The following is a 26,765-nucleotide window of genomic DNA, read 5'->3' on the forward strand; positions in this document are numbered from 1 at the left end:
AGGTCTTTTTGCAGCAATGGACTCTTGATTGGCTGATGATTATTTGATATATGCCAGGGAATGGAATGAAAGGAAATAACATGTGAAGAACAAGGACAAAATAAATTGTTAAGCTAAGTACTGTGTGTATTTACCTAGTTGTATTTTACGGGAATGGGAGCTATGCTCGTGGTGTCCCGTCTTCATAACTCATTTTATCTAAACTATTTTTAAATTCATGTATTGTTTTTGCACACTACTTTCTCATCTAACTTGTTCCAACTGTCTATTACTCTGTGAGGAAAGCTGTTCTTTTTCAGATCTCTTCTATAGCTGTCTTTCTTGATTTTCTTTCCGTGTCTGCAAAGAAGCTCATGTAACATTCCACATTGTGTGTGTGTCTCTCTCCCTCTCTCTCTCTCCCTCTTTCTCTCTCCATCTCTCTCTCTCTCTCCTCTCTCTCTCTCTCCTCTCTCTCTCTCTCTCTCTCTCTCTCTCTCTCTCTCTCTCTCTCTCTCTCTCTCCATCTCTGCATTGTACATATTTACCTCCATTGAAGCTGGATAGGTCAATCATCTCTGTTGGCCAGTCTTTTTTTTTTTTTTTTTGTGGGGGGAGGGGGGTTAGCTCATTGGTGTTTTTTAAAAAAGAAGTTTTTTCATTGTGAGGTACGGAAGTTTTTTTTTTTTTTATTAAGGACAAAAATGATGTTCAGAGCTAATTCTTTTGTCATTATGTAGCCTTCAAACTAAAACCTGATTCAGGGTCTTTATGGCTGGGAAAAATTATGAATATCATGGAAATTTATTTCCATTTTCCAGGTGAGGAAGTCAAGGAATTTTGCGAAGATTGAACTTATTGGATACTGCAACACAAAAGATTACAATGAAAAGACGAAGTAGACATGTACAGAATGGATACAAGGTCAAATGCCAATCTGTATAGTAAGTTTTGTTAGTCTAGTCAAAAGCTCCCAGCCTTTGTATTGCACAAATGTTTGGGAAATTTTATGAAGTTGCAATAGCATTCATTGATTGAATTGTACACAAAACTTTGATGAACTAGGTCATGATTTTCATAAACTGCTCATGAAAGAGGCCTTGAAAAGTCATGGCATTTTATTGTCCTTACAGTGCAGGAACTGATTACTTTTTTAAGTAGTATTGGCAGAGGTATGGCATTTCAGAGTGCTAGTTTTTTTAAGATCTGTGACAAGGTATGTCTGTTGCTACCATGATATTGTACACAGTACCACTTTGTTGAATTGGGTTTATATTGAGTTAGGTCTGAGTAAAATGCCAGTGGAAAGATTCTGCCATATTGGTATAGTGGGAGTTGAGTGAAGATAACACTAAATATGACCAAGATTTTTTGGAAACTTGACAAAAATTGAGAGTGAAGTATCTTGATCCAATTATATATTATCTAAGGATTGTATTTCTGCATTTGAGGAAGGAAATAAGATTCTAGGACAGTATAATCTTTTGCCTAAAAACTAAACTTTCATAAGCCAACATTTAGAATATGTTTTATATTTATATACCAAGAGCTTTTTACACCTTATAAGAGAGGTAGCCAGGTTAAAGTCACATACCTACTCCCACTCATTCCACCCCCATACACCACCCTTTCCTCCCTTTCATTTTAGCTCCTCATGGGTCATCCCTGTGTCCAATGCAGCAAGACACAGTACATCCACAGCAAGGCTGCTTCACTTAATTAGAGATTCCCATCTCCATCCTCTCATGCAGAAAAAGAGAAGATGGGGGAGAAATCCCTTTGGGCTTTGTCAAAATATCGTTCACAAAGAAACAGTGTGTGCAAACACTATTCAATATTTTAAGAAAAAACTTGATGCTGAGAGATACAAAGACGGGTCACCACGAGCATAGCTCCCTTCCCATGTAATACAACTAGGTAAATACATAATTAAGCACTCCTACTCCCCATCCTCTGTCCCCCTTCCTCCCTTCCTTGCATAACAGTATCATCTATACACAGCCACTCTCTACTTATCCCTATCTTCCTTCCCTGCTCTACAGACATTCCCCTCCTGCTCAATCCCCCCTTCACCCCATCCATCCATCTCATCCACTGTCATCCACTTCAGATCCACTCCCTCTACCTCTGCCTTCCACATCTCTTTTACTAATCTTTTTTTATTCATTCTTTCCATGTGTCCAAACCAACCTAATACTCTTTCATCAGCCCTATCTATCATCCTCTCCATCCCCACTCTCCTCCTCACTGCCTCATTTCTCACTCTATCCAACCTAGTAACCTCTACCATACTTCTCAGACATTTCATCTTAAACTGAAGAAGGACAGTTACAGAAGAGACCTGAAAAAGAACAGTTTCCCGCACAGAGTGATCGATGTCTGGAACAAACTAAACAATGAAACCGTGAATGCCAGAATTATACACGAGTTCAAGAATAAACTGGATATGGAGAGATACGAAAATGGGTCACAATGAGCATAGCTCCCGTCCCGTAAAACACAACTAGGTAAATACATATAATCTTTTCTTCTCTGCATCTCTTAAATTCCAAGTCCATACAAAACCATTGGCACAAACACCCCTTCATACCATCTCCTCTTTGCATTCATTCCCAGATGCCTATTTCTCACGACACTTTTTAATCCACCAAGGCATTTACTTGCTTCTCTTAATCTACATTTTACCTCTATCTACATTACTCCCTTTCCCGCCACGTGACCCCTGAAAACTAAAGACGTGGACAAATTGGAAAGGTTACAGCAATGAGCTACAAAGTTATTAACAAATATCAAACACCAATTATGTGAAAGTTCCCAAATTTTGTTTAATCTATTTTCCTAAATAAAAGGAGGAGGAGGTCTAATGTATTTATTTTTTATTTATTTTATTCTATTTATTTATTATTATTATTCTATTTTTCACTAGAAAAAGGGGTTCAGCTCAATAGAAACTTAATACAAGTCTAAATATTTAAAGGAAATTGATGACATCAGAATTGAGAATATTTTCACACTGATCAAATGGCCACTAACTGTATGGACATGGCTTTAATCTAGAATTAGAAAAAGTTTTCCCTGCCACTTAGCAAGTTATTGTTATTATTGTGGATTGTAGTTTCCCAGTGCTTCTATCCTTTAGTCATTGAGAAAAATAAACTTCTTACAGAGACTAAAATATACAGTAATCCCTCCCATGTCCTAACTGCCATTGTCTAAATCTTACTGTTATTACATGATTTATCTGTATTGTATACGTATACTACTTTTGTTCTTTCAGAATTTAAAATTTAGCACTGGAATAGCAGAATGGAGATAGGGTGTGCTTATGGAGATAATTTTACCTCGCAAATCCAAATACTTCCCAAATTCAAATACCCTCGTGGCCCAATTAGTTCAGGTATGGGAGGGATTAATGTGGTACATTTTAGTTGTGTGATTCATCTGGGTAGCAGCAAACCAATATGCTATTTGTGTATATATTATAGTATTTATATATTTGCATTCAACCTTGTTAAGAACCAAAATGTCACCTGACAGCATACTGTACCATTGTACCATTAGAAGAATTTTTTTTTTTTATCAAATTGGAGAATGGCAAAGATGAAATACATGGGCTCACAAGGTATTGGTGTTTGGTTTCAAGATCAGAATTATTTGTGTTCTCATAGATAGATGTAATTTTGTAATGTGTCCAGAAGTTGAAAATAGTTGTTAGTGCCAGTATGAGTTTGGGGCTTAAGTGATTTAGATTGTACAGTAATTTGAAATATTGTCAAGGTCTTTTGTATGTGAGCTCTTTAGATTCTGGATAGCATTTTTTCTGCTTGAGAATGGTGGTTTTGCTTCTGTATCTAGCTTTATTTATTTTGTTTTATTCTTTCATTATCATATTCCTGTTGGTTTTGTAGCATTGTTGTTCATTTTAAAGAAGTGATTGTTCAAGATGTTACATTGTTTTGGTAACCGTGTTTTGTTCAGGACATGTAACTTCATGGGAGTGCAAGAATTTTTTCTTTTCTTTCTTCCTTTTATTTTTGTCTTAATTTTGCTTCTCATTTGTAGCATGTTCTATCATCAATGGTTCTTGTTTATCTCCCCCAGTTTTTCTTATCGTTTTACCTTGGTTTTGTGCTTTCATTGTAAATTATTTCAAATGGTCCAATTTTTGCTGTTATGGGTCACTCCCACATAGACTGGTTTTCCTCTGTATCATCAGGGAGGCAATATGCAGTGTGTATCTTTGTGTTAATTTCCTCTAGTAATCCCAGGGAATATGACTTTTACTTGCTTTCACTATGATGTGTGTGATGGACCAATGATGGATGCCTGCACAAGGCGGTTCTGTGAGGCGGATATTAGAGTATTATCTCCTCACCTATTTCCAAAACCTATCATCACATTCTTCCACCCAGAGGAGAGGATGCCACCTGGTCTCCAGACTGGGCCATCTATCACTTGCAATGTTGCAACCTGTTCTCTAGCCACAGATTACCCATTATTAATGAGCAATTTTTTTTCCCATTGAAACTTTGATTGATATATTCCTACACGTGTATTGAGGGCACAAGGACCAAAGATGGGTACTTGCAAGTGACAGTCTTGTGAAACAGACCCCAAAGAGAATAGTTTCCCTAACAAAATATTTATTTTTATTGAATTAATTATTTTCCCTGTCTTCAAAACCCATCAAAATCTTCACCTCCATCTATAGGCCCTGAAGAGCTGACACTTGACATCCATACTGGGCCCAAGATCTATGTCAACTTTGACTATCTCTTCCGCTTTTTCACATAAGGAGAGTCAACAACTGGTGACTGATCTCCTTTTTCTCTTACTACAACAAGCCAATGACAGAAACAACCCCACCCTAATATAATAGACAATTTTTTTTTTTTCTAGAAGTCTGTATGAGGGTCTGAGGACCATTGGCAACTGCTGTGGGGTCACAAACTTCCCAGTCAGTGAAATTTAAGGCAACAATTATTGTTATCAGTAGTAGTAGCCCAATTGATTATCATTAAAGGAAATCAGGGGTAAGCTGTTTGTAGTGACTGAGCAAATAAGTTCAGAACTGCTTAGTAGCCCACATTGTTACTTGTAATACTTTGGCAAAACCAAAGTGGTTGGCTGGCTGATATCTTTACACTTAAACATGCCAGCACACCACTCCTCTCGCCACCATTAACAGCACTTTCACATGTGAGTCACCACTGCTTTCATTATACATATTATCACTACCTCTCTTGCTGTAACTGTAATTTTGTCATCATCACTTATGCATCCCAGATTCCTACACACATCTATCCTGGCTTACCCACCCTCTCGAGTTGTACCAATCATCCCTCGTAGCCTTACAAAGTACATAAATACCTATATGCACAAGATTCAGAACAATTGTGCATGCAGCATACAGAGACCATACAGCATAAAATCTGTGTGCAAAGGGTGAACATTCACAATCCCAAAATGTGCACATGCGCACACATCCACACACAATGTCAGGTAAATACACGCATGCACACGTGCACACACACACACATTTACACCAGATTCAATCAGCCCATACTTCTGGGTAGCTTAATTACTGCTGAGCTAGTACCTGGCCCACACATGTTTCTGGTATGTTGTGCTGAAATTGCCAAAAAGTATGTGTATACGGTGTGTACACATAGGTGTATGTGTATACGTAATCCCTGTGTGTACGTGTGTATAGATGCATTTATAGCCAGTGCAACATTTGCATGAGAGAAAGTGCAAACGTTACCATCTAGTCTGCAATAAGCCATTATACTCTTTTAAGACTAAGCAAATGTTGATTGAGTTTTGGAACATTTTAGCCTTCCACTTTGGCAGCAGCAAAGGAGACTGCCAATCATTTGCCTTTATCCTTTTAACCCTATTTGCTACATCGGCAGCCCAATGTCCCAACCTCCCTCTCAGTTTGCTGAGCACTTGTCTTTTAATTCTCATTTTGAATCCTGTCACATGTCCCATCCATCCCCATCCTCCCTGAGCCACAGACTGGTACCAAAGTCTCACATTGTATGATGACCTTTATGAGACTGTATGAAGGACTTGATCCATGTGGCCTTTCTGCAGAAGAGGGCCCTTTTTTGCATTGGATCCTCTGACAGGCAGACTGGGTTTCACAAAGTCAGATGGCAGGAGTGAAGGGCTGAGTGGGTTTGGGGAGGATAGGAGGGTGCCAGTTCTGTATATACTGTACAGGACATTACCACACTTGTTATTCGTAGAGTATCATTTTGGGTCAGAGTCCTATACATTAATTCCAATATTAAGTTTATATTTTATTTCTTCAATACATTTTCTTTCGCGTAGGCCAAGGTTGGTCTGAGGAAATGACGTTACATTTTTAGAATGTTAAAAACATTGACTGGCAGGGACTACCATAAGTTTGGGTGACAGTGGTCTCTTGTTTGTTAATGTGGAACGCTGATCTGATGAACAGCTAATTTATTCGTCCTTTACCACATTACTGGGTATATAAGAAACTGAAGAACTTTGGCACGTGATATGTACATAGATGCCGTTTGTAATGAGTGTATAGTAAGAAATAATGTATTTTTAGTCCAAAATGTGTTTTATTTCAACCTGCTGTGGCCAAAGAAATGAAGTGTAACAGAGAAGAAACCCCATGGCATATGAAGATTGTGAAGTTTCTTATATTATGGATCAATGGTTTGTAAAGAATTGCACAAAAGACAAATTGAGTTAATGGTACCAAAGTTACTATCAAAATAAGCACCATATGAGGACGAAGCCTTTATTAGTACAACATTTCGCTTGTTACAGCTTTTTCAAGTACATTGGCAAAACACATGTGACTGAAAATAAGTAAGAAGAATAGGGGCGAGGGAGAGAGGTAGTGAGGGGGGGTCACTGATTACTATGAAAGGTTAAAGAGAAGGTGGACCAAATGTCTAGGAACAGGAAAAGTTAAGGATGAAATGGAACAATTGAGTTGGGGAAGGAACAAAAGGAGAAAGAAAATAATAAGGGTAATTGTCTACTGAGGGTGAACTATGACCTTAAGAGGAAAAAAGGAGTTTAGAGGGCAACTAGGGATAGCTTGAAATTTTGTTGGTAATGGGTAATAAAGGAATTAGGTGGGTGAGATATTGAACATGTCCCAATTTTGTTTAATTGTGTTGGTTCCTTGTATGATGGCTGTTTCCAAGCATTTTCTACAGATCATGTCAGGCTCACATATCAGAAGTTCTGGATTCTCCCAATCCTTCAGATGGTTGCTACTGTTCCTGTGCACAATACACGTATTGGTGGTGACATCATGGTGGACATTGTATCTGTGTTCTGAGACCCGGGTTTTTAGATCATGTGATGTTTCCCCAATGTAGGATTTTTCACATCCTGAGCACTGAATCCAATAAACACCAGCTTTATTGTTTGGCATTTTGCCACTGTTTATTCTCGTCCTCGTGACGTCTTTAGTTGTCCTGCTTTCATACAGCAAAGTTACCCTTGTTGTCATTCCTCTCTCCCTTTTGAAAACAATAACAGGGTGCACCAAAACCACTCTAATAGAATGTCTACTCACACAAACCTAAATCCTACCCACACAAAATCACATGATGATGATAGGTACATGATTCTATACAAAAGCCCCCTCTGTCCACCCTTCTCATAACATTACACAAACACAACCAACTGAATGAAAAAAACACAGTATACTTCTTAAGATTCTACATCAACCTTCCACCTACACTGCACAACACATCTATGTAAAAATATATTCACATTCAGATCACAAAACAAGCACTCCAAAACCAATCTCCAAACAACCCAGACATTACCTTTACAGAGATATCCCTTCTGAGAAAAGCAAGAACCACACTTGCATGTCTGTTTTCAGGTCACCATGTGGCACTAAAATAAAATAAGCTTAACCACAGAAACAAACTGCCTTGGATGCAATCATCACACAGAAGACGCATTATCTTTCTATTCTGGCCTTCAACTAAGCCATTTGAACTAGGGTGATAAGCAGTAGTGTTGCATTTGTGATTTGAAAGTAATTACAAATGTGCAAAAGAATCTCATTGTTGAACTCAGTCCCATTGTCAGAAATCGGAGTTTTGGGTGTAGTGAAGGGGCAAATGAGTTTGTTAATAAATTAAAGGCCTTTGCCATGTTTTGTGCTGTCTTGTCTGGTAGGGGGGGAAAGAATACAATATTGTGAAAAATTGTCAACACAAAGAAGTACTGATTTCCACTGTGTGTAAGTGGTAACTTGAGATCAAGAGCAACTGTGTCAAATGGTTCACAAGGGGTAGGGTATGTTAAGATTGAAACATGACCACTGATATGACATTTGTGAGCCACACAAGAGTGACAAGCATCAATGTGGGAGTATATATCCTTCCTCATGGTTCACCAGAAATTGTGCAGTTTGGCTTGTGCAATGCACTTCTCCTTGCCACGGTGTGCGACAAAAGTAGGGGGCAGCTTCTGGTAATCTCTTCTGGTAGTCAGGAACAAATAGATGGCTGATGATGTTTCTTAAATGGAGAAAATTAACAGAGAGGGTCGCATCGTTCATAGTCAAGCAGCAATCTGGAGAGTGTCCGATATAGTACGGAATAACAAAGGCTGAACACTTCATTTTGGAGTTGGGCCGTAGTTGTGGTCTAGTGGATTTGTCGTAATTGACAAAAGGTAAAAAAATCCTACGTAGATTCAGATCTCTCACGTGATGCACGAGGCCGTCGTGAGATTCATGCCATGATGCACAGTAGGCTGTTGTTTCATTTAATTGGCGACCCCCCCTCTCCGTCCCCTCATACAGAAAAAAAGATGTAGAGAAGTCCTTCAGGCGGCGTCAAAATATCATTCACACATATTCCCTAGCCCCCCACCCACTTCCATACACTCCTATCTTCTGTTTTCTCCCTTCTTCAATAGACATCCCCCTCTTTCCCACCACCCCTTTTACCCCATCCATCCACCTCATCCTTGGTTGCCTCCTCTTCACTCCATCCACCTCTACCTTCCACACTTCTTTTACTAATCTTTCTTCATTCATTCATTCCATGTGTCCAAACCATCCCAATACACTTTTCATCAACTCTATCTTCCAATTCCTTGTTTCTCTATCCAGCCTAGTAACCCCTATCATATTTCTCATATTTCATCTCAAACACATTTAAACCCTTTCTTCCTCTCTTGTACTGTATTCCATATTTCTGCCTCATACAGTGCTGTTGGAACAATCACTCCTTCATATACTCTCCTCTTAGCATCCATTCCCATATGTTTATTTCTCATTACATATCTTAATCCCCCAAGGTATTTACTTGCTTTTCTCAATCTACATTCCACCTCCACTCCTCCCTTTCCTGTTACATGTGACCATATCTAAAGCTATCCACTTCAGTCTCTCTCCCTTAATATTCACTTCCAATTTGCTGCCACATTCTCCCCTTGTACATCTCATCACCTTACTTTTACCCTCATATCTTCAACTTCCTTCATTCACACACCTTCCCAAACTCCACCACTAGCTTCCTTAATCCCTCCTCTGATCCCACTAAGCACAATGGTGTCAGCAAACAACTGGCTTATCTCTCATTTTCTTTAACCATCTCCAATCACTGGCCCATTGCCCTTGCATTTACCTCTCACATCACCCCATCCATGTATACATTGAACAGCCATGGCAACATGACACATCCCTGGTAAAGTCCCACCTTTACCTCAACCACTCACTCACTCCATTTCTAACACAGGCTTTACTACTCTCATAAAAACTCTTGACTGCTCTAAACAGCTTTCCTCCTATCCCTTATATCTGCAATACCTCCTACAGTGCCTTCCTGTCTACCCTGTCATATGCCTTTTCCAAATCCATGAAGGCCCAAAAAACATCCTTTCTTTTTTCTAAAGCTTTCTCACATATCTGCCTTATCACAAAAATCTGATCCACACAACCCCTAAACCCACACTGTTCCTCACCAATTACTCCCTCTCCTAATCCTCTCAATCAAAACCCTCCCATAAGCCTTCCCAACTACACTCAACAAACTGATCCCTCTGAAACTACTACACTAACACTTGTCCCCTTTTCCCTTGTAAAGTGGAACTATACAGGCACTCCTCTGGCACTCCACCCTCTTTTAAACAAACATTAAACAACCTCACCAGCTGGTCCACTGTCGCTGTATCTCCCTTTCTTAGCCACTCCACATGACACCCATCCAACCCAGGTGTCTTACCTGCTCTCATCATCATAATAATAGATAATAATAATAATAATGGTCAATATATACATATACCAAGGGCTTTTTCCCCCTTACAAGGGAGGTAGCCAAAGTCAAAGGTATAAGTCCACTCCCACCCATTTCATCCCCACATACTCTACTCCTATTCACCACCCCTCTCTCCCTCTTTTCTTGGCTCCTTCTGGATGACTGGTCATCCCTGCATCATGCCCACTGCCCTGGGTCAGAAGCAATGCAGCAGAACACAGCACATCCACAGCAAGGCCACTTTGTTTAATCAGCAACTCCCCTTCTCCATCCTCTCATGCAGAAAAAGATAAGACGTGGAGAAAGAAATCCCTTTGGTCTGCATCAAAATATCATTCACATATACTCTCTCAAACCCCCCACCCAGTTCCTTCCATGCATCACAGCATCATCCATACACAACCATTTTTCATTCAACACCTGTCTTGTCTTCTCCCTTCCTCTTTCCCAATACCCTTTTTACCCCATCCATCCATGGTCACCCCTTCATGTTCACTCTTTCCACCTCTGCTTTCCACATCTCTTATACTAATCTTTCTTCACTCATTCTTTCCATGTGTCCAAACCATCCCAATACTCTTTCATCAACTGTATCTCCCAACTCCCTTTCCACTCCTGTTCTCCTCCTCACCTCCTTGTTTCTTACTCTATCCAGCCTAGTAACCCCTACCATACATCTCAAACACTTTTAAACCCTTCCTCTCTTATGTTCCATAATAATGATAATAATAATAATGATTTGAATAGTAATAATGATAGTGAAAATAATAGTGATGATAGTATTAATGATAGATTAGGTACCAAAACAGCCATGTAAGAACCAATAGGTCCATGTAACATGACTCCATGTAACTTACCAGCAATTACACTCCTTCCCTAACCTTGCTCCCTTGTGACTCATGATATCCTCTTCACCACACTTCTATTCAAACCCACCCCTTCCTTTCAACTTATTTTCACTCAGTGCTAATATATCCATTTTACATCTTGCAAACACACTACCAATCTCTTTCCTTTTACTTTCATCTGTATTTATACCTAGTATTATATGGGAAGGGGAGCTATGCTCGTGGTGACCCATTTTTGTATCTCGCCAGATTTGTTCCATCTATCTATCACTCTGTGTGGGAAGCTGTTCTTTTTCAGGTCTCTTCTGTAGTTATCCTTTTTGAGTTTCATTGCATGTCCTCTTGTTTTTTCCTACATCTGCACATATTTAATGACTCAATTACTAGAGTTCTGACTGGTCCCCCGAGACTCTCTTATGCCTTGATTTTTCACAGAAGAAAAATGCAAAGCAGAAGATCCCCGATACCCTACAGCATGCATTACAAAAGGTGGCAGCGTTCTTCCATCTCCACCATAGGGTGATCTAAAAGAGCTATTCATAGAAGTGGTAAAGGATAGGTTCATGGGAACAGCATAAAGAAGTGGTAGCAGTGGTACTGGAGTATCATCATTCTGATTACCAGACTATAATAATAGCAGGCTACAATGTATACATTTTTTAGGACTTAAAATGCTACAATTGAAACAACAAATTTTTGTTTAAATTTTTAATGCATTTATAAATGGTCTCTGTAAAATCATAATCCATACATAAATCAAGGGGTTTTTCCCCCTTACATGAGAGGTAGCCAAAGTCAAAGGCATAAATCCTCTCCCACCCATTTCATCCCCACATACTCCACTCCCATTCATCACCCTTCCCTCCCTCTTTTCTTGGCTCCTCCTGGATGACAGATCATCTCTGCATCTTGCCCACTGCCCTGGGTCAAAAGCAATGTAGCAAGACACAGCGCATCCACAGCAAGGCTGCTTCATTTAATTGGCAACCCCTTTTCTGTCCCCCCCATGCAGAAAAAGAGAAGATGGGGAGAAATCCCTGCGGGCTGCATCAAAATATCATTCACATATACTCCCTCACCCCCCCCATCCTCCACCCACTCTCTTCCAAGCATCACAGCATCATCCATACACAACCATTCTCCACTCACTCCTATTTCCTGTCTTCTCCCTTCCTTCCTCAACAGACATCCCTCTATTTCCAAACACCCCTTTTACTCCATTCATCCATCTCATCCTTGGTGGTCCCTCCTGTTCACTCTATCCACCTCTGCCTTCCACACTTTTTACTAACCTCTCTTCATTCTTTCCATGTATCCATACATACATATACCAAAGGCTTTTTTTCCCCTTATTAGGCAGGTAGCCAAAAAACAAAGGGATAAAAACCACTCCCACCCAATCCATCCCTATCATACTCCACTCCCCTCCAACCATAAATTTTTTAAATAGGTCACCAGGCTAAAGGGCACAAAATTTCCGACTACCAAGGATATCCCTAAGCATAATACAGAATGTGAATATTTCAGAGAATTGGTTGAGTTGGACTTAAATATACCACGCATACAAACAACACAACATACACTCTATAAAGGATTTGTGGGAAAACTCCGTTCTGGCCATGGCATTCCTTGGGAAGACATGACTACTCAGACAGACAGTAGGGAAATGACTACAACAACCTGGTGGCAGCTATGTCCAGTAGGGGTTAACCAAATTCATAATAAATGCAAGTCACCTCATGAGGCAAGAATAATAGATTGTTGTTGATCAGTCTCATCCCCATGGAATCTCCATGATTATCACGAGTTTACCATTTCTCTATGGAGTACAATAGGCATATTGCACCTATGATCAGTGCAACTGTTGCATGAATTGTTACCAAGTAAGTTGAGATACTTGGCATTCCCAAAACATGCAACAGAAAGTTCATCCTTTGATCCCTTCAGAACTAGAGCTCACTGAAGTTTGACAACACTCAAATTTAATAACATAAACCAGGGTCTACGGTACTTAGTTGTAGAAGAAAGAAGAAAAAATAAAAATAAAAAATCTCTCCAACACAGCCTGAGACCTTAGATCCCCCATTTTGATATTCCCAAAACATGCAACATAAAGTTCATCCTTTGATCCCTTCAGAACTAGAGCTCACTGAAGTTTGACAACACTCAAATTTAGTAACATAACCCAGGGTCTACAGTACTTAGGTGTAGAAAAAAAGAAAGAAAGAAAAAAAAAGGATTCATTTTCTCTCCCACACAGCCTGAGACCTTATATGCCCCATGGGTTCTATAGAGGTGGTTTGACTATGAATAGTGTTTACATCGTGGGCACTCTAAACAGGTTCTATCCCAATGACTTAGCAATTTTAATTCAAATAAGGGTGGAAGTTGAGGACCAGGGGGTGGGAGGGGGCAGAGTTCTTCATCCCTATCCTAGGAGTAAATCAACAACCACTTCAAGCTATTTTGCTTCTCATTTCATGTGTTGTCATTGACAACACATGAAATGTGATGGTGACTACTGGCATCAGATGTGCCCTAAAACTTATCAAAGCCATGGTAATTGAAGTCCTGCTTCCCACCTTCATCTTACTCTTTAACATGGTTCCCTTTGGATACCCTCAAAATGTTTGGAAAAAGCTAGTATGTTATGAAAAGAAGGAAAAACATTAAAAATCTTCAGAGCAAATATCTAATTATGAAGAATTAGAGTAGGTTCTTGATTCTAATTGGTCTTCTAACAGCATTGCTGTATCCTTCCTTGAAGCAGAACCAAATGTCACTTTTCACAATTTCATTGACCGCATCTGTAATAAGAGAACAACATTAGTCAAAAATGCATCTAGCAGTTACTTTCAACAACATCCAGTTAGTCAAAATAATCCCCATATGGTAGTTGGCTGGGGATGATGCCACTATTAGCCCATGCATGTCATAGAATGCAACTTAAACGGGATGGAGTTAGGGGATCCTGTTTTGTATTTTCTCCACTATAAAAATTAAAAACATAAAAGGGTCTGGATCGCTCAGTCACAAGGATGTAGTACAGATGATAGTAAAAAAAGAGACAGTATGTTCGTGAGAAACTAGATGTATTAGCACTAAGAGAAACTAAAATGAGAGAGAAGGGCAAGCTGGAGCTTGGAAGCATTGTGGGTAGGGTGACAGGAGTGGTAAGTGGGTATGGGAGGGCGTGGCACTGTTAAGTGATGATACAGGAGTTTGGTGGAATGACAGGAAAGGCCAACCTCATCACCCAAATATACTTGTGATTGTATCTCAACTCCATTGGCTTATCCCCTATTCTAATGGGTTGAGATTCTCGAACACCACATTTACATTCCTTCCAAAACATATCTGGGCAAAGGTGAAAGTGGGATGGGAGATATGGGTTTTAGTATTGAGTCCATATGGTCTTGGCAGCAGCAGCAGCAGTAGTAGTAGTAGTAAAAAAGAAGAAGAAGAAGAAGAAAAGAAAAGAAGAAGAAAAGAAAAGAAGAAGAAGAAAAGAAGAAGAGGAAGAAGAAGGGGAGACTTTTTAAACTGATTTAAGTGAGTGTATAGTTTTGGAAGGAATGTAAATGTGGTGTTGGAGAATCTCAACATTAGAAAAGGGATGAGCCAATGGAGTTGAGAGACAAGCACAAGTATATGTGGGCAGGATGGTGATGAGGTTGGTTGAAGAAGCATTACTGGACTGTAAGAATTCTGAATGTAAAATGTATTCACAAGATTGTCAGGTCGTTATGATGATGATATGGTTTAACGTCACAAACTCCCCCCCTATCAGAGGGCTAGGACGGTGCCCATCACAGAGGACTTTGTAGCGTGGAATTTAGTGAACCATGCCCTTGGTTCAACTTCGCTGGTGGCAGGATTCGAACCGTCACCCCCTCGACCTTCGCCACAAGTAACGACGCCCTAACCCGCTCAGCCAGCGAGCTTCCCAGATCGTTATATCTAGTAGAAAAGGAATTGAGAGTGCAGGTAAAAGAAGGGTGACAGAGAAGCACTGAAGGGAAACAAATAAAATGAAAAAGAGAAAATGACAGAAGCTGGGGAAAGTATGAGGGGTATGAAGGATAAAAGGGAACTAGGATTAGAGGAAGAATGGGTATATTTATAAGAGGACAAACTAAATTGTTCAAAGATGTTACGTGGGATACAAAGGATCAGAAGCAGCAAAGGTGGTGGTGGAAGTAAATAGTGAGCACATGAAGACCCGTCATCCAGGAGGTGCTAAGATAAGAGGGAGGGTGGAGGGGAGTGGAGTGTATTTAGGGATGGAATGGGTGGGAATGATTTTATGCTTTTTTCTTTTTGGCTACCTCCCTTGAAAGAGGGAAAAAGCCTTGGTATATGTATGTATGTATGTATGTATGAAGATTGGTTGCTAAGTAGAACTAGGGAAGCATATGAGAAATACAGTAGACAGTACAAACAAAATGTAAGGTGAGGGAGGCAGATGTAAAGTGAAATGGAGGTTTCATTGAGAAATTTGAAAAGAACAAGAGATGTTTTGGAAGTGAAAAAGTGTGGAGGTGGGGGAGTCTGAAAGAGAGGAAAATGAATGGAGATATAATACAAAGAATGTTAAGAGTGATGAAAGTTAGTACGAGTCTTCACTTCACTGTCTACTTCTTCCTTCTAGGATCCCCACACATTATTCTATATATCAATAGCTTCTTCCTCCTTGTAAGTGTGGTAACCAAGTCAAGGCACACTCTCGTTCCCATCCATTCAATTTCCATCCACCACTCTTGGATTTATTTTATTTATTTATTTATTTATTTTTTGTGGGGGTGGGGGGTCAGGTTGAGAGGAAAATGGATGGAAATGAAATACAAAATATTTCTGTGATGAAAGCTGGTAAAGCTCTTCACTTGTCTATTTCTTCCTTCTAGGATCTCCCTGCAGTATGGGGAGAAGAAATATATATGGATGGGATGGTGAGGAAGTTACTGGGAGAATGCTAGGCAGGGTTTTGGAGTTAGTAAATGAAAGTGGAGGGAAGTGGGAGCTGAATCAGTTAATATTTGTGGATGACACTGAACTTGTAGCAGAGCCAGAAGAGGGACTGAAGCTGTTAGTGACAGAGTTTGGCAGGCTATGTGAGATGAGAAAGCTCAAAATAAATGTGGGCACAAGAAAGCTCAGACAACGTAGAGGAGAGAGGCTGGAAGAAGTGGAGAGTTTTAAGTATTTGAAGCCACATGTAGCATGTAGTGCAGTGGTAGGAGATGGAATTAATTTGTAAAGGAAGCAAGTAAATGTCTGGGAATGAACACAGAAAAGACCATACAAATGGGTGATTGTGTCTTCAACAGTGTATGAAGCAGACTTCGAATTCAAAGTATGCGGACAGGAAAAGCCTAAATATGTATGAGATGAAGGGTTATGAGGATGGATAAAACTGGAAATGAGGTAGTCATGCAGGGAACAAAGGTGGAAAGAGAGTTAGCAGATATGGTTCATGATTCATCAAAGAATATTGGAATGGTTTGGGCATATGAGACAATGAGTAAAGAAGGGCTAACAAAAAAGTATGGAAGGCAGAGGTGGTCAGGTGGATGAAGTAAACTTGAAGGGAAGAACAAGAATGAGGTGGATGGACAGGGTGGAAGGGGCATCGGGTGCAAGTGGAATGCCTGTTGAGTAGGGATGGGAAACGACAAGAGATACATGTGAATGGAGAGTGGTTGTGAATAGATGATAAATTAACATGGCCCATAGAGATTTCATTCTGTTGTGTAAAAATTTTAGTAGATGAGGGGAAAGGGCCAACATGTAATTAAATGATGGGGTAAACTAGCTTAAAGTTTCCTCCATCGATTTTCCACACTGATAGACTTTCATCACTCATTCTTTCCCTATGCCCAAAACATCTCTGTACAAAGGATTACAAAAGAAGAGTATACCAACATAAGACCTTTTGGTCTATAACTAGGTTGGATGCTAAGAAGAGATAGTTAAACAAAGACATAAATAAGCAAGTGAACCTAACAATTGGCAGCCATTACAGCATGCTGCTTAGGTGTTTATTAAATGAATCTTGAAACTTCAAACCATACTATGCTACACTGCCCAGCTTGAAATCATTGTTTCTCATCTGATTTGTACTCAGTGTGATAATTTCATCTCTTTTGATGTCTAATTTCCTTTAAAATCTTTAAAAAATTTAGGAAAAATATTTATGTTTTAGGTTTTCATATGATTTTTCTGATTTTGGGATCAGTTTTGTGACCTGCCACTGTACTTTTTCTAATCTGTCAATATTTTCAATGAAATTCTGTGACAATACACAGGATATTCCAAATGTGGATGGACTAATGATTGATAATGTATGGACTTTTGAAATCAAAAGACTGCAATCAGTCCTAGAATTTTATGTTTTCCCTGTATTAGAAATATGCTGTAGATGATTTGAAATTGTTACTGATAATTCCAACAAGATTCTTTTCACTATCCACTTTTGTTAAAATCTTTACAAATAAATTGTAGCAATATTTGATGTTATCTTTACTTATGAAATTCAACCCAAGCAAATGTGTTTATGTACATATATAAAGATTTATAGAGGTGGAAGTACGGTGATATACTTTCCTATCTTATCAAGTACCAGTAGTACTGTTCTTTTGCTCCCTTGCCCACTCAACAAGACACCCTCCCCACCACACTCCCAAACTCAAACTCAACCCTCCCTTTTCAACTTTAGTTTCAATGTTAACACATTCAGCTTTCTTCACATAAAGATACTGCCAATCTCTTTCATTTTAATATAATATGCATCACATCCATGCACATTTAATGACCTAATTACTAGGATGAGCAAGTTAGGGCATATCGTCACCCTCATAAAGAAATTGCCTAAGTCATTTTTCGTCAATTTCAGGATTTTTTTTTTTTTTTTGTCTAAATAAATTTTTCAATTCCCAATGTTTTATTTATTGTCTGAGTAGGTTAAAACTACATTAGGAGGAACATTATGTACATTTATAAAAAAATAAATAAAATAAAATAAAAAATTCTTGAAAAGTTGGACAAATGACTTAGGCACTTTCTTTATGAGGCTGGTGATATCCAATTTTCAAACTAAAACAAAACACAAAAATACACACAAATAATGAATTTGAAACATCAAACTCAAAGATTAAATACTCACTTCTCTGTTCCTGTGGGTTTATTTGCTGCACAATTCGGCCAAAGAAGTCACATGGGGCCTGTTAAAGGAAACTTTGTTAAGAAATATTATCATTTTTTCATTACCCTCATTATAAGGAAGAAAAAGTATTTTGGTTTATGTATCATTATCACCATTACTACTATCACTTATTATCATAATTATTTACTCAGGGATGGAATGGGTGGGAATGATTTTATGCCTTTTCCTTTTTGGCTACCTCCCTTGTATGGGGAAAAAGCCTTGGTATATGTATGTATGTATGTATGTATTTACTAAAACTTTTACTATCACTAATTTCTTCTGTTTTTCTCTCTCCTGCACCATTCCTAGGACACCACCTCTATTCCCATGCTCCTGTAGCAGGAAAATAAGCATACTTCTACTTTATTCCTATACTATATAATATACATGTGTATGAGTGTACATACATACATACATATACCAAGGCTTTTTCCCCCTTACAAGGGAGGTATCCAAAAAGGAAAAGGCATAAAATCATTCCCTGTGGTGGGGGAAAAGAATACTGCCACCAAGTTTTTCCACTTGGATCGTAAGAGGCGAGAAGAAAGGGACGGGGAGTGGGACTAGGCATCCTTCTCCTTGTAGCCCCACAGGGGACATTCCTAAACGAAAAAGTGTATGAGTGTACATATAAATATGCCACCTACAAAAGAGAGACCCGTCATCCAGGAGGTGCCAAGATAAGAGGGAGGGAGGAGGGTGGAGGAGAGTGGAATATATGGGAAATGAAATGCGTGAGAGTGGTTTCTATGCCTTTTTCTTTTTGGCTACCCCCGTGTAAGGGGGAAAAAGCCTTTGGTAAATGTATGTATGTACAACACAGAGACATTAAGAAACATTATAACACTAAACATAAAACTTTCCTTACACACCAGAACCTAAGAGGGGACAACAATAATTGACAAAGAGACTCTTGCAGACCAACATTCCCTGAAGCAATTTACATAGCAGAATTAAAACCAACCATGAACATACACAGCACAGGTAGATTCTCCCACCCAAAAAATGCATGTGACCTCCTCTAGTGATTCCTGATGGCTATGGAGCAGCCAATCAGGAAGACCGTTTTCCACGACACAAAGCAAACAGGAACAAACCAGTATATAAACATCACACACACACTCAAAACAGTCAGCCTGAAGATGGTATCTAGTGAATACTAAAATGTTGCAACAACCTGCTGACAACACGCAGCAGACTACCAGTCCAGCATCATAAACTAGCAGGAGAAATACAAGTTTTCAAAAATTTTTAAACAATGCAGAAACAGCAATACCATATAATTTTGTCTGTCTACAAAAGAAAATATATATGTCTATATACCAAGAGCTTTTTCACACTTTTAAGGAAGGTAGCCAAGTCAAATGCACGTACCTACTCAGTTTCCCACACAGAGCGATAAATACATGGAACAAATTAGACAACAAAACAGTATGTGCACACACTATACAAGATTTTAAGATAAAACTTGATACAAAGACGGGTCACCACGAGCATAGCTCCCTTCCCGTATATTACAGCTAGGTAAATACCCATTTCACTCCCCCCACCACACTTTCCTTTCTCTCATCTTAGTTCCTCATGGATGATGGGTCATCCCTGTATCCTGCCCACTGCCCTGAGTCAAGCAATACAGCAAGATACAATACTTCTACAGCAAAGCTGCTTCAATTAATTGGGGACCCTCCCCGCTTCCCTCCCCTCATGCAGAAAAAGAGAAGACAGGGAGAAATCCCCTTGGGCTGGGTCAAAATATCATTCATACATAAGCACACCCTACCCCCACCCCCTGCCCCTCCCTTCCTTACATAACAGTATCATCTATATACAGCCACTCTTCACTTATCTCTATCTCCTGCCTTCTCCCTTCCTTGCTCAACAGGCATTCCTCTCTTGCTCAACACCTTCACCCCATCCATCCATCTCATCCTCAGTCGTCCCCTCAAATTCACTCCCTCTACCCCTGCCTCCCACACCTCTTTTACTATTCTTTCTTCACTCATTCCTTCCAAGTGTCCAAAGTATTGCAAGCATGATGCAAGCCCTGTATTATATTATAAATTCTATTACCATTATGTATAGATGTAATGTAAAAGTGATGCGTCACTGTATGTGTGTGTGTGTGTACGTTTTATGGATGCTTCCAGAACTTTAAAAATTGCCATTTCTGTTTACATAATTATCATTTTATTTTTGTAATGCGAAAGTTGAATGAATGGGATATAAACTATTAATATTATTAAATCTAAATTATTGTTTAACTGAGATTTGGATTTATTGCAGGGGGGGGGGGGAGAGGCAACAGTGAAAGTGCCCGTAGGGCAATTTATGCATTTATGAATTGGTGGATTATGCGTACATGAGGGCACGTGGTACACACATGAAAACTAACCGGCATCTGTCAGCATGGGCCCCCAAGGGGCGTGTCCTTTGCTCCACGGGGCGAAGATGTTGCTGACGTTCCATCTAGACATGTTTGGAACTCTACCTAGTAGCTCCACACTCTGGGCACAGTTATGTGTGTGTGACGTCGGCATGCTTCTGATTGCTTGCACTCCTACCTACGTTCCATCTTATTCCTATCATTAGGTGCCTGTTTAAGTAGTCATCTAGACATGTTTGGAACTCTACCTAGTAACTCCGCACTCTGGGCACAGTTACATGTGTGTGACATCAGCATGCTTCCGATTGCTTGCACTCCTACCTATGTTCCATCTTATTCCTATTATTAGGTGCCTGTTTAAGTAGTCATTCATGTTTATGTGGCACCATGGTCACATCTAGTATGCATGGCCCTGTGTGACCCTCTCACGTAGCTGGTCGTATAAAAAAGGGGCCTTGTTGGCTGTATGAAAGGACCCTTGTATGAGAGACATTGCTGCTCGCTAGGGCATAACAGTCGTGCCACAACACTATTGTACAGTACACTATTCCACAACATTATGTCAAATTATAGCACACCATGCTACAATACACTATGCCATCACACACACAGCCCACCACACTTGTAGAACCATTGCGAGGGGTGTGTCTATTCACAAACTAGGACAAGCGACAGGGGGTTGTGGCTCCTCCACCGAGGGATGTGATGTGATGGGGGCATCGTCGTCAGGGGGGCACAGGGCCATTGGGCGGATGTGGCGCCATTTGCGCCACAAAAGTCTTCCGCTCAGGAGGCGGATTTCATAGTCGGAGGCGACAGAGTGTTGACAGCTCAACCCCTATGACCTCTAATGAGCCCTAAGTGCTCATTCATTTGGACTCCGGATCAGAACAAGGCTTTCGCCCTTGTCAACGAATTCTGTCACCACCGCCCGTACTGGCACCCTTCAACCCCGCCCTGCCAGTGGCACAGCAGACGGATGTATTGCACCTCTACAGTGTCAGGTACGCCCTACTCCAAGACCGCAGTCAGGGACGCTTGTATCTCGTTCAGTGTGGCTCATGGTTCCTGATGGATGCCGAAACCCACTACGCCACTTTCAAACTGGAAATGCTGTCACCTGGGCTGTGTCCAAATGCAAACTATATCTATTTGGATTACCCCACTTCATGTTGATGACGGACCATCGTCCGGTCATCCCCATCCTCAACTCCTACACCATGGACACTGTCGAGAAGCCCCGCCTACAGCGGCTTAAGGAGATGCTCTCGGCCTTCGTCTTCACGGCGAAGTGTTGCGCCAGGAAGCAGCTCTGCATCCCAAATGCGCTCTCACAAGCCCCGGTCTCCCGCCCCACACCTGAGGACAAGACTGACTGTGACAAGGACATTGCGCATGTCAGGAGCATCGTCACTGGCAACACCAGCACTTGCGGGGACCACTCATCACCCTACGCCAACAGGACACTCCAGGAACGCCGGGCTGTGGCACAAATGGACCTCACCTACGGCCACTTGCAATCCTCCAGGTTCCCGGATAGGGAGGGAACGGTGGTAGCAGTGGAAGGCACTAAGAAAATTACAGTGATGGGTGAGGAAAATGGAGGAGAAATAAGAAAAGATGAGAACAGGTAAGGCACTGGGTTAGATGGGTGTCAGGTGAAGTATCTAGTGGACTGGCTAGTGAGACTGTTTAATGTGTGTCTATGGGAGTGTAAAGTGCTGGAGGACTGGAGGACTGCCAGTATAGTTCTACATTACAAAGGAAAAGAGGACAAAGATGAGCGTTGTCCTTTCAGGAAGATCAGTTTGTTGAGTGTAGTTGGGAAGGCTTATGGGAGGGTTTTAATTGAGAGAATTTGGAGAGGAGTCATGGGTGAGGAACAGTATAGAATTAGGAAAAGTAGGGGTTGCATATATAAGATTTTTGTGGTAAGAGATACGTAAGAAGGCTTTAGCAAAGGTAAGGATTTTTTTTTTTTTTTTTCACAGATTTGGAAAATATTTAAGACAAGGTAGACAGGAAGGCATTGTGGTAAGTTTTGCAAATATATGGGATTGGGGAAAAGCTGGTAAGGGCAGTCAAGAGTTTTTAAGTTTTTACATTAGTAGAGCCTGTGTTAGACTTGGAAATGGAGAAAGTGAGTGGTTTCCGATAAAGATGGACTGTTCAATGTGTACATGGATGGGGTGGTGCAGGAGGTAAAGGCAAGGGTAACAGGCAGTGGACTGGAGATGGTTAAGAAAAAATGGAGAAAAGTGGGAGGTGAGCCAGTTGTTGTTTGCTGATGACACTATGCTTGTGGCAAGGTCAGAGGGGGATTAAGGGAGTTAGTGACGGAGTTTGGGAAGATATGCAGTAGGAGAATGTTGAAGGTAAATGTGGGTAACAGTAAGGAGATGAGATGTACAAGGGGAAAGGATGGCAGTGAGTTGGAAGTATGTCTTAAAGGAGAGAAGTTAGAAGCTTTATGTATTTGGGGTCACATGTGGCAGGAAAAGGAGGAGTGGAGATGGAGGTAAATTGTAGACTGAGAGAAGCAAGTAAATGCCTTGGGGGATTAAGAAGTATAATGAGAAATAGGCATCTGGGAATGGATGGGAAGAGGAGATTGTATGAGATTGTGCCAACAGCTTTGTATGGGGCAGAGACTTGGAATTTAGGAGAAGCAGAGAGAAAAAGTCTGAACGTGTTTGAGACAAAATGTCTGAAAAATATGGTATGGGTTACAAGGTTAGAGTGAGAAATGAGGTGAGGAGGAGAGTGGGATTGGAAAAGGAGATGACAGATAGGGCTGATGAAAGAGTATTGGGATGGTTTGGACACATGGAAAGAATGAGTGAAGAAAGATTAGTAAAAGGTGTGGAAGGCAGAGGTAGAGGGAGTGAATTTGAGGGGATGACTGAGGATGAGATGGATGGATGGGGTGATGGGGGGACTGAGCAAGGAGGGGAGAAGGCAGGAGACAGGGATGAGTGGAGAGTGGCTGTGCATAGATGATACTGTTATACAAGGGAGGGGCAGGGATGGGGGGTAGGGGGTGCTTAAGCATGAATGATATTCTGACACAGCCAGAAGAGATTTCTACCCATTTTCTATTTTTCTGCTGCTTCATAACTTCAGCGACCCCCCCTCTCCATCACCCCCATGCAGAAAAAGAGAAGATGGGGAGAAATCCCTTCTGGCTGCATCAAATTTTTTCTCATACATACTTCCTCACCCTCCATCCCCCACCCACTCCCCATCATGCATCACAGCATCATCTATACACAACCCCAATTGAAAAATAAGTAAAGGAACTGAGAATTATTTGGGATCACTCAGTAAAAACATATACAATCTGAAACATCTGAGCTTAACTTACCCGTGGCACAACAACTTCTTTCACTGGTTTAGCCTCCAACTTGTGCAAATGGTTAGGAACAGTCTCGTCATTCTTGTCCTTTGTGGAGGCCGAGGATGAAGCTCCTACTGTTGACGGCTGCTTGTTTATGCCTGATGTGCTGCATTCAGACTGGGTGGTAGACTCCTTTTGTGGTTGTTTCTGGAAGTTAACATACCAATATCACATAACTTAATGTACAACACACAATGTGATTCATGACCATAAAAGGAAAACAAAACATACAACAAATCAAAGATGTTTTGTAGCTTTCCTTCTTAAGTAAATCTGAATAAAGATTTTGAAATGTCCTGTTAATAAATACAATTACCTGGCTAAAATAAAAATAATGCACATCCTGCCACCAGTGATGGATTAAAATTGAATAACTTTAGTTTTAAGAAGGATATAGGCAAGAACTGGTTTACCAACAGCGGTTAACAAATGGAATAGACTTACTAACCATGTGGGCAGTGAAACTATTGGTTGTTCGAGAAAATTAAATAATTTTATGGATAGCGATGACAGGTGGTAATAGGCACAGAATTGCCTTTTGTAAGCCTTATGGTCTCTTGCAGTCTCCTTCATTCTTAGGTTCTTAAAACCCAAAACTTCAAACTGAAATACCATAACTTGGTAACACTTACCTGTTCTTGGACTGCAAAGTAGTTCTCAGCCCTCCTGACTTTTTCCAATTCAATTTCTCTTGCAATTAGCTGCCTGGCAGTGTATGGCATCTGACGTCCGGTCTGCTTCACTCCAGGAAACTGCACAATCTCTTCCACATTTCTGTATTCAAATACAGTTAATCCCTTCTTATCCAATACTTTCAGGGTTTACCTCACTTGCCACAGGTTGACTATGTCCCTAATAGATACTACCTCACAAGGCAAAAGTAATAATTCTTCTAAAATAAAGTTATTTCCCTAAGGACCTACTGTCCCTAAGGACCTACTGTGATCACCACACTTGGATTTGCCATTCTTGTGTGGAATATAACCAGAGAGGAAACTGCATTCAAGATCACTGCAACTGGCATATGAATAGCTGGTATATATGAGAAGTGCTTTAAGATTTAAGGAGGGTAGCAGAAAAGAAGGATAGCAATTATCAAAAGAGGTTAGGATTCTTTTCTGAGAGGAATCTCCAAGCATAATAGAATGCTGTAAGACTGCTCCAAAAATGTTATTGAAATCGCTAAATATTAACTCTATGAAAATTATGCTGTCAATAACCCACACTGCAAGGTGGGGGTTGCAATTAGTAAAGACAAGCCATATGATCTAGTTAAAACCTTTCTATACATTCATTTATCTATATGCTAAGGGGTTCTTTCCAGGCATGCACCCACTCCCACCACCACCCTCCTACTGCCTGGGTCAGAAGCAATGCTGCAAGACACAGCACATCCACAGCAAGGCTGCTTCACTTTGACAGTGACCCTTCCTCCTCATTTCCTCATGCAGAAGATGGAGAAGATGGAGAGAAATCCATTCATGCTGAATCAAAATATTGATACATGAAACATTCTCCACTCATGCCTATTCCCTACATTCCTTTCCCTGCTCAATAAACATTCCTTTCTTGTTAAAAGCCCCTTTCATCCCATCCATCAACCTCATCCTCGGTTGTCCCCCAAAGTTCACTCCATCCGCCTCTGCCTTCCACACTTTTTTTGCTAAGCTTTTTTCACTTGTTCTGTCCAAATAATCCCAATAATCTTTCATAAGCCCTATCTGTTAGCTCCCTGTAAACCCCCATTCTCCTCACCTCCTCATTTGTCACTCTACCCCCCCTCTCCGTCCCCCCCATGCATAAAAGGAGAAGACGGGGAGAAATCCCTTCAGGCTGCGTCAAATTTTGTTCACACATACTACCTCAACCCCCATCCCCTTGCCCATTCCACCTCATGCATCACAGCATCATCCATATACAACCATTCTCTATTCACGCCTGTCTTCTGTCCTCTCCCGTCCTTCCTCAACAGACATTCCCCTCTTCCCCAAAGCCCCCTTTCTACCTCACTTAAATTCCAAGTCTGCCCCATACAGTGTCATTGACACAATCACCCCTTTATATAACCTCCTTGCATCCATTCCCAGATGTATTTCTCATGACACTTTTCAATCGCCCATGACATTTACTTCTCTCAATCTACAGTTTATTTCCACCTCTATTTCTTTATTTCCTGCCACATGCAACCCCAAATACTTAAAACTGTCCACTTCTTCCACCCTCTCCTTTAACACTCACTTACAACTCATTACCATTTTCTCCCCTTGTACATCTCATCACCTTAAGTGGCCCATACACGATCAATTATATTGCGCAATTTCATTGTCAATACTCTGAATTGACATTTAAATTTACCGTGTATGGGTGATATATTTCCCATACATGGTCAATATGTGTATGGGCCGCTTTACTTTTCCCTATATTTTCCTTCAACTTTCTCCTATCACATAACTTCCCAAATTCCACTACTCTCTTAATCCTTCCTCTAATCTTATCAACAAACATTGAAAACAAACTTACGGATCAAGAGTGAATGCATATTGACCTTCCTGTGATTTCTCCTGATGGTATGTTAAATTATAACTTATCATTGTGTTGATTAGCTGGTTGAGTTCCTCTCTTTCCTTAGTGCTGTACAACTGGGTATTAACCTGTTAATAATGAGTGCATC

General features: G+C 40.4%; 1 protein-coding gene across 2 annotated transcripts in view; it reads right to left on the reverse strand.

Annotated features, from left to right (window-relative positions):
- Window positions 1-11,899: 11,899 nt before the first annotated feature.
- cutlet (chromosome transmission fidelity protein 18 homolog) overlaps window positions 11,900-26,765 on the reverse strand; it is a 52,862-nt gene continuing 37,996 nt past the window's right edge. Inside the window, exons 17-21 of one of the 2 annotated variants that reach the window (XM_076207133.1) lie at window positions 26,615-26,745; window positions 24,727-24,868; window positions 24,062-24,241; window positions 18,273-18,330; window positions 11,900-13,917 (exon numbers count right to left, since the gene is read on the reverse strand). In XM_076207133.1, coding sequence (XP_076063248.1) covers window positions 13,817-13,917; window positions 18,273-18,330; window positions 24,062-24,241; window positions 24,727-24,868; window positions 26,615-26,745 — 612 coding nt within the window. In that variant the 3' untranslated portion in view covers window positions 11,900-13,816. The remainder of the gene's footprint in view (window positions 13,918-18,272; window positions 18,331-24,061; window positions 24,242-24,726; window positions 24,869-26,614; window positions 26,746-26,765) is intronic. The other variant, XM_076207132.1, reaches the window with a different exon arrangement.

Source organism: Oratosquilla oratoria, chromosome 23, assembly GCF_046742065.1.
Source record: "Oratosquilla oratoria isolate Oo_2021 chromosome 23, ASM4674206v1, whole genome shotgun sequence".
Taxonomy (NCBI): domain Eukaryota; kingdom Metazoa; phylum Arthropoda; class Malacostraca; order Stomatopoda; family Squillidae; genus Oratosquilla; species Oratosquilla oratoria.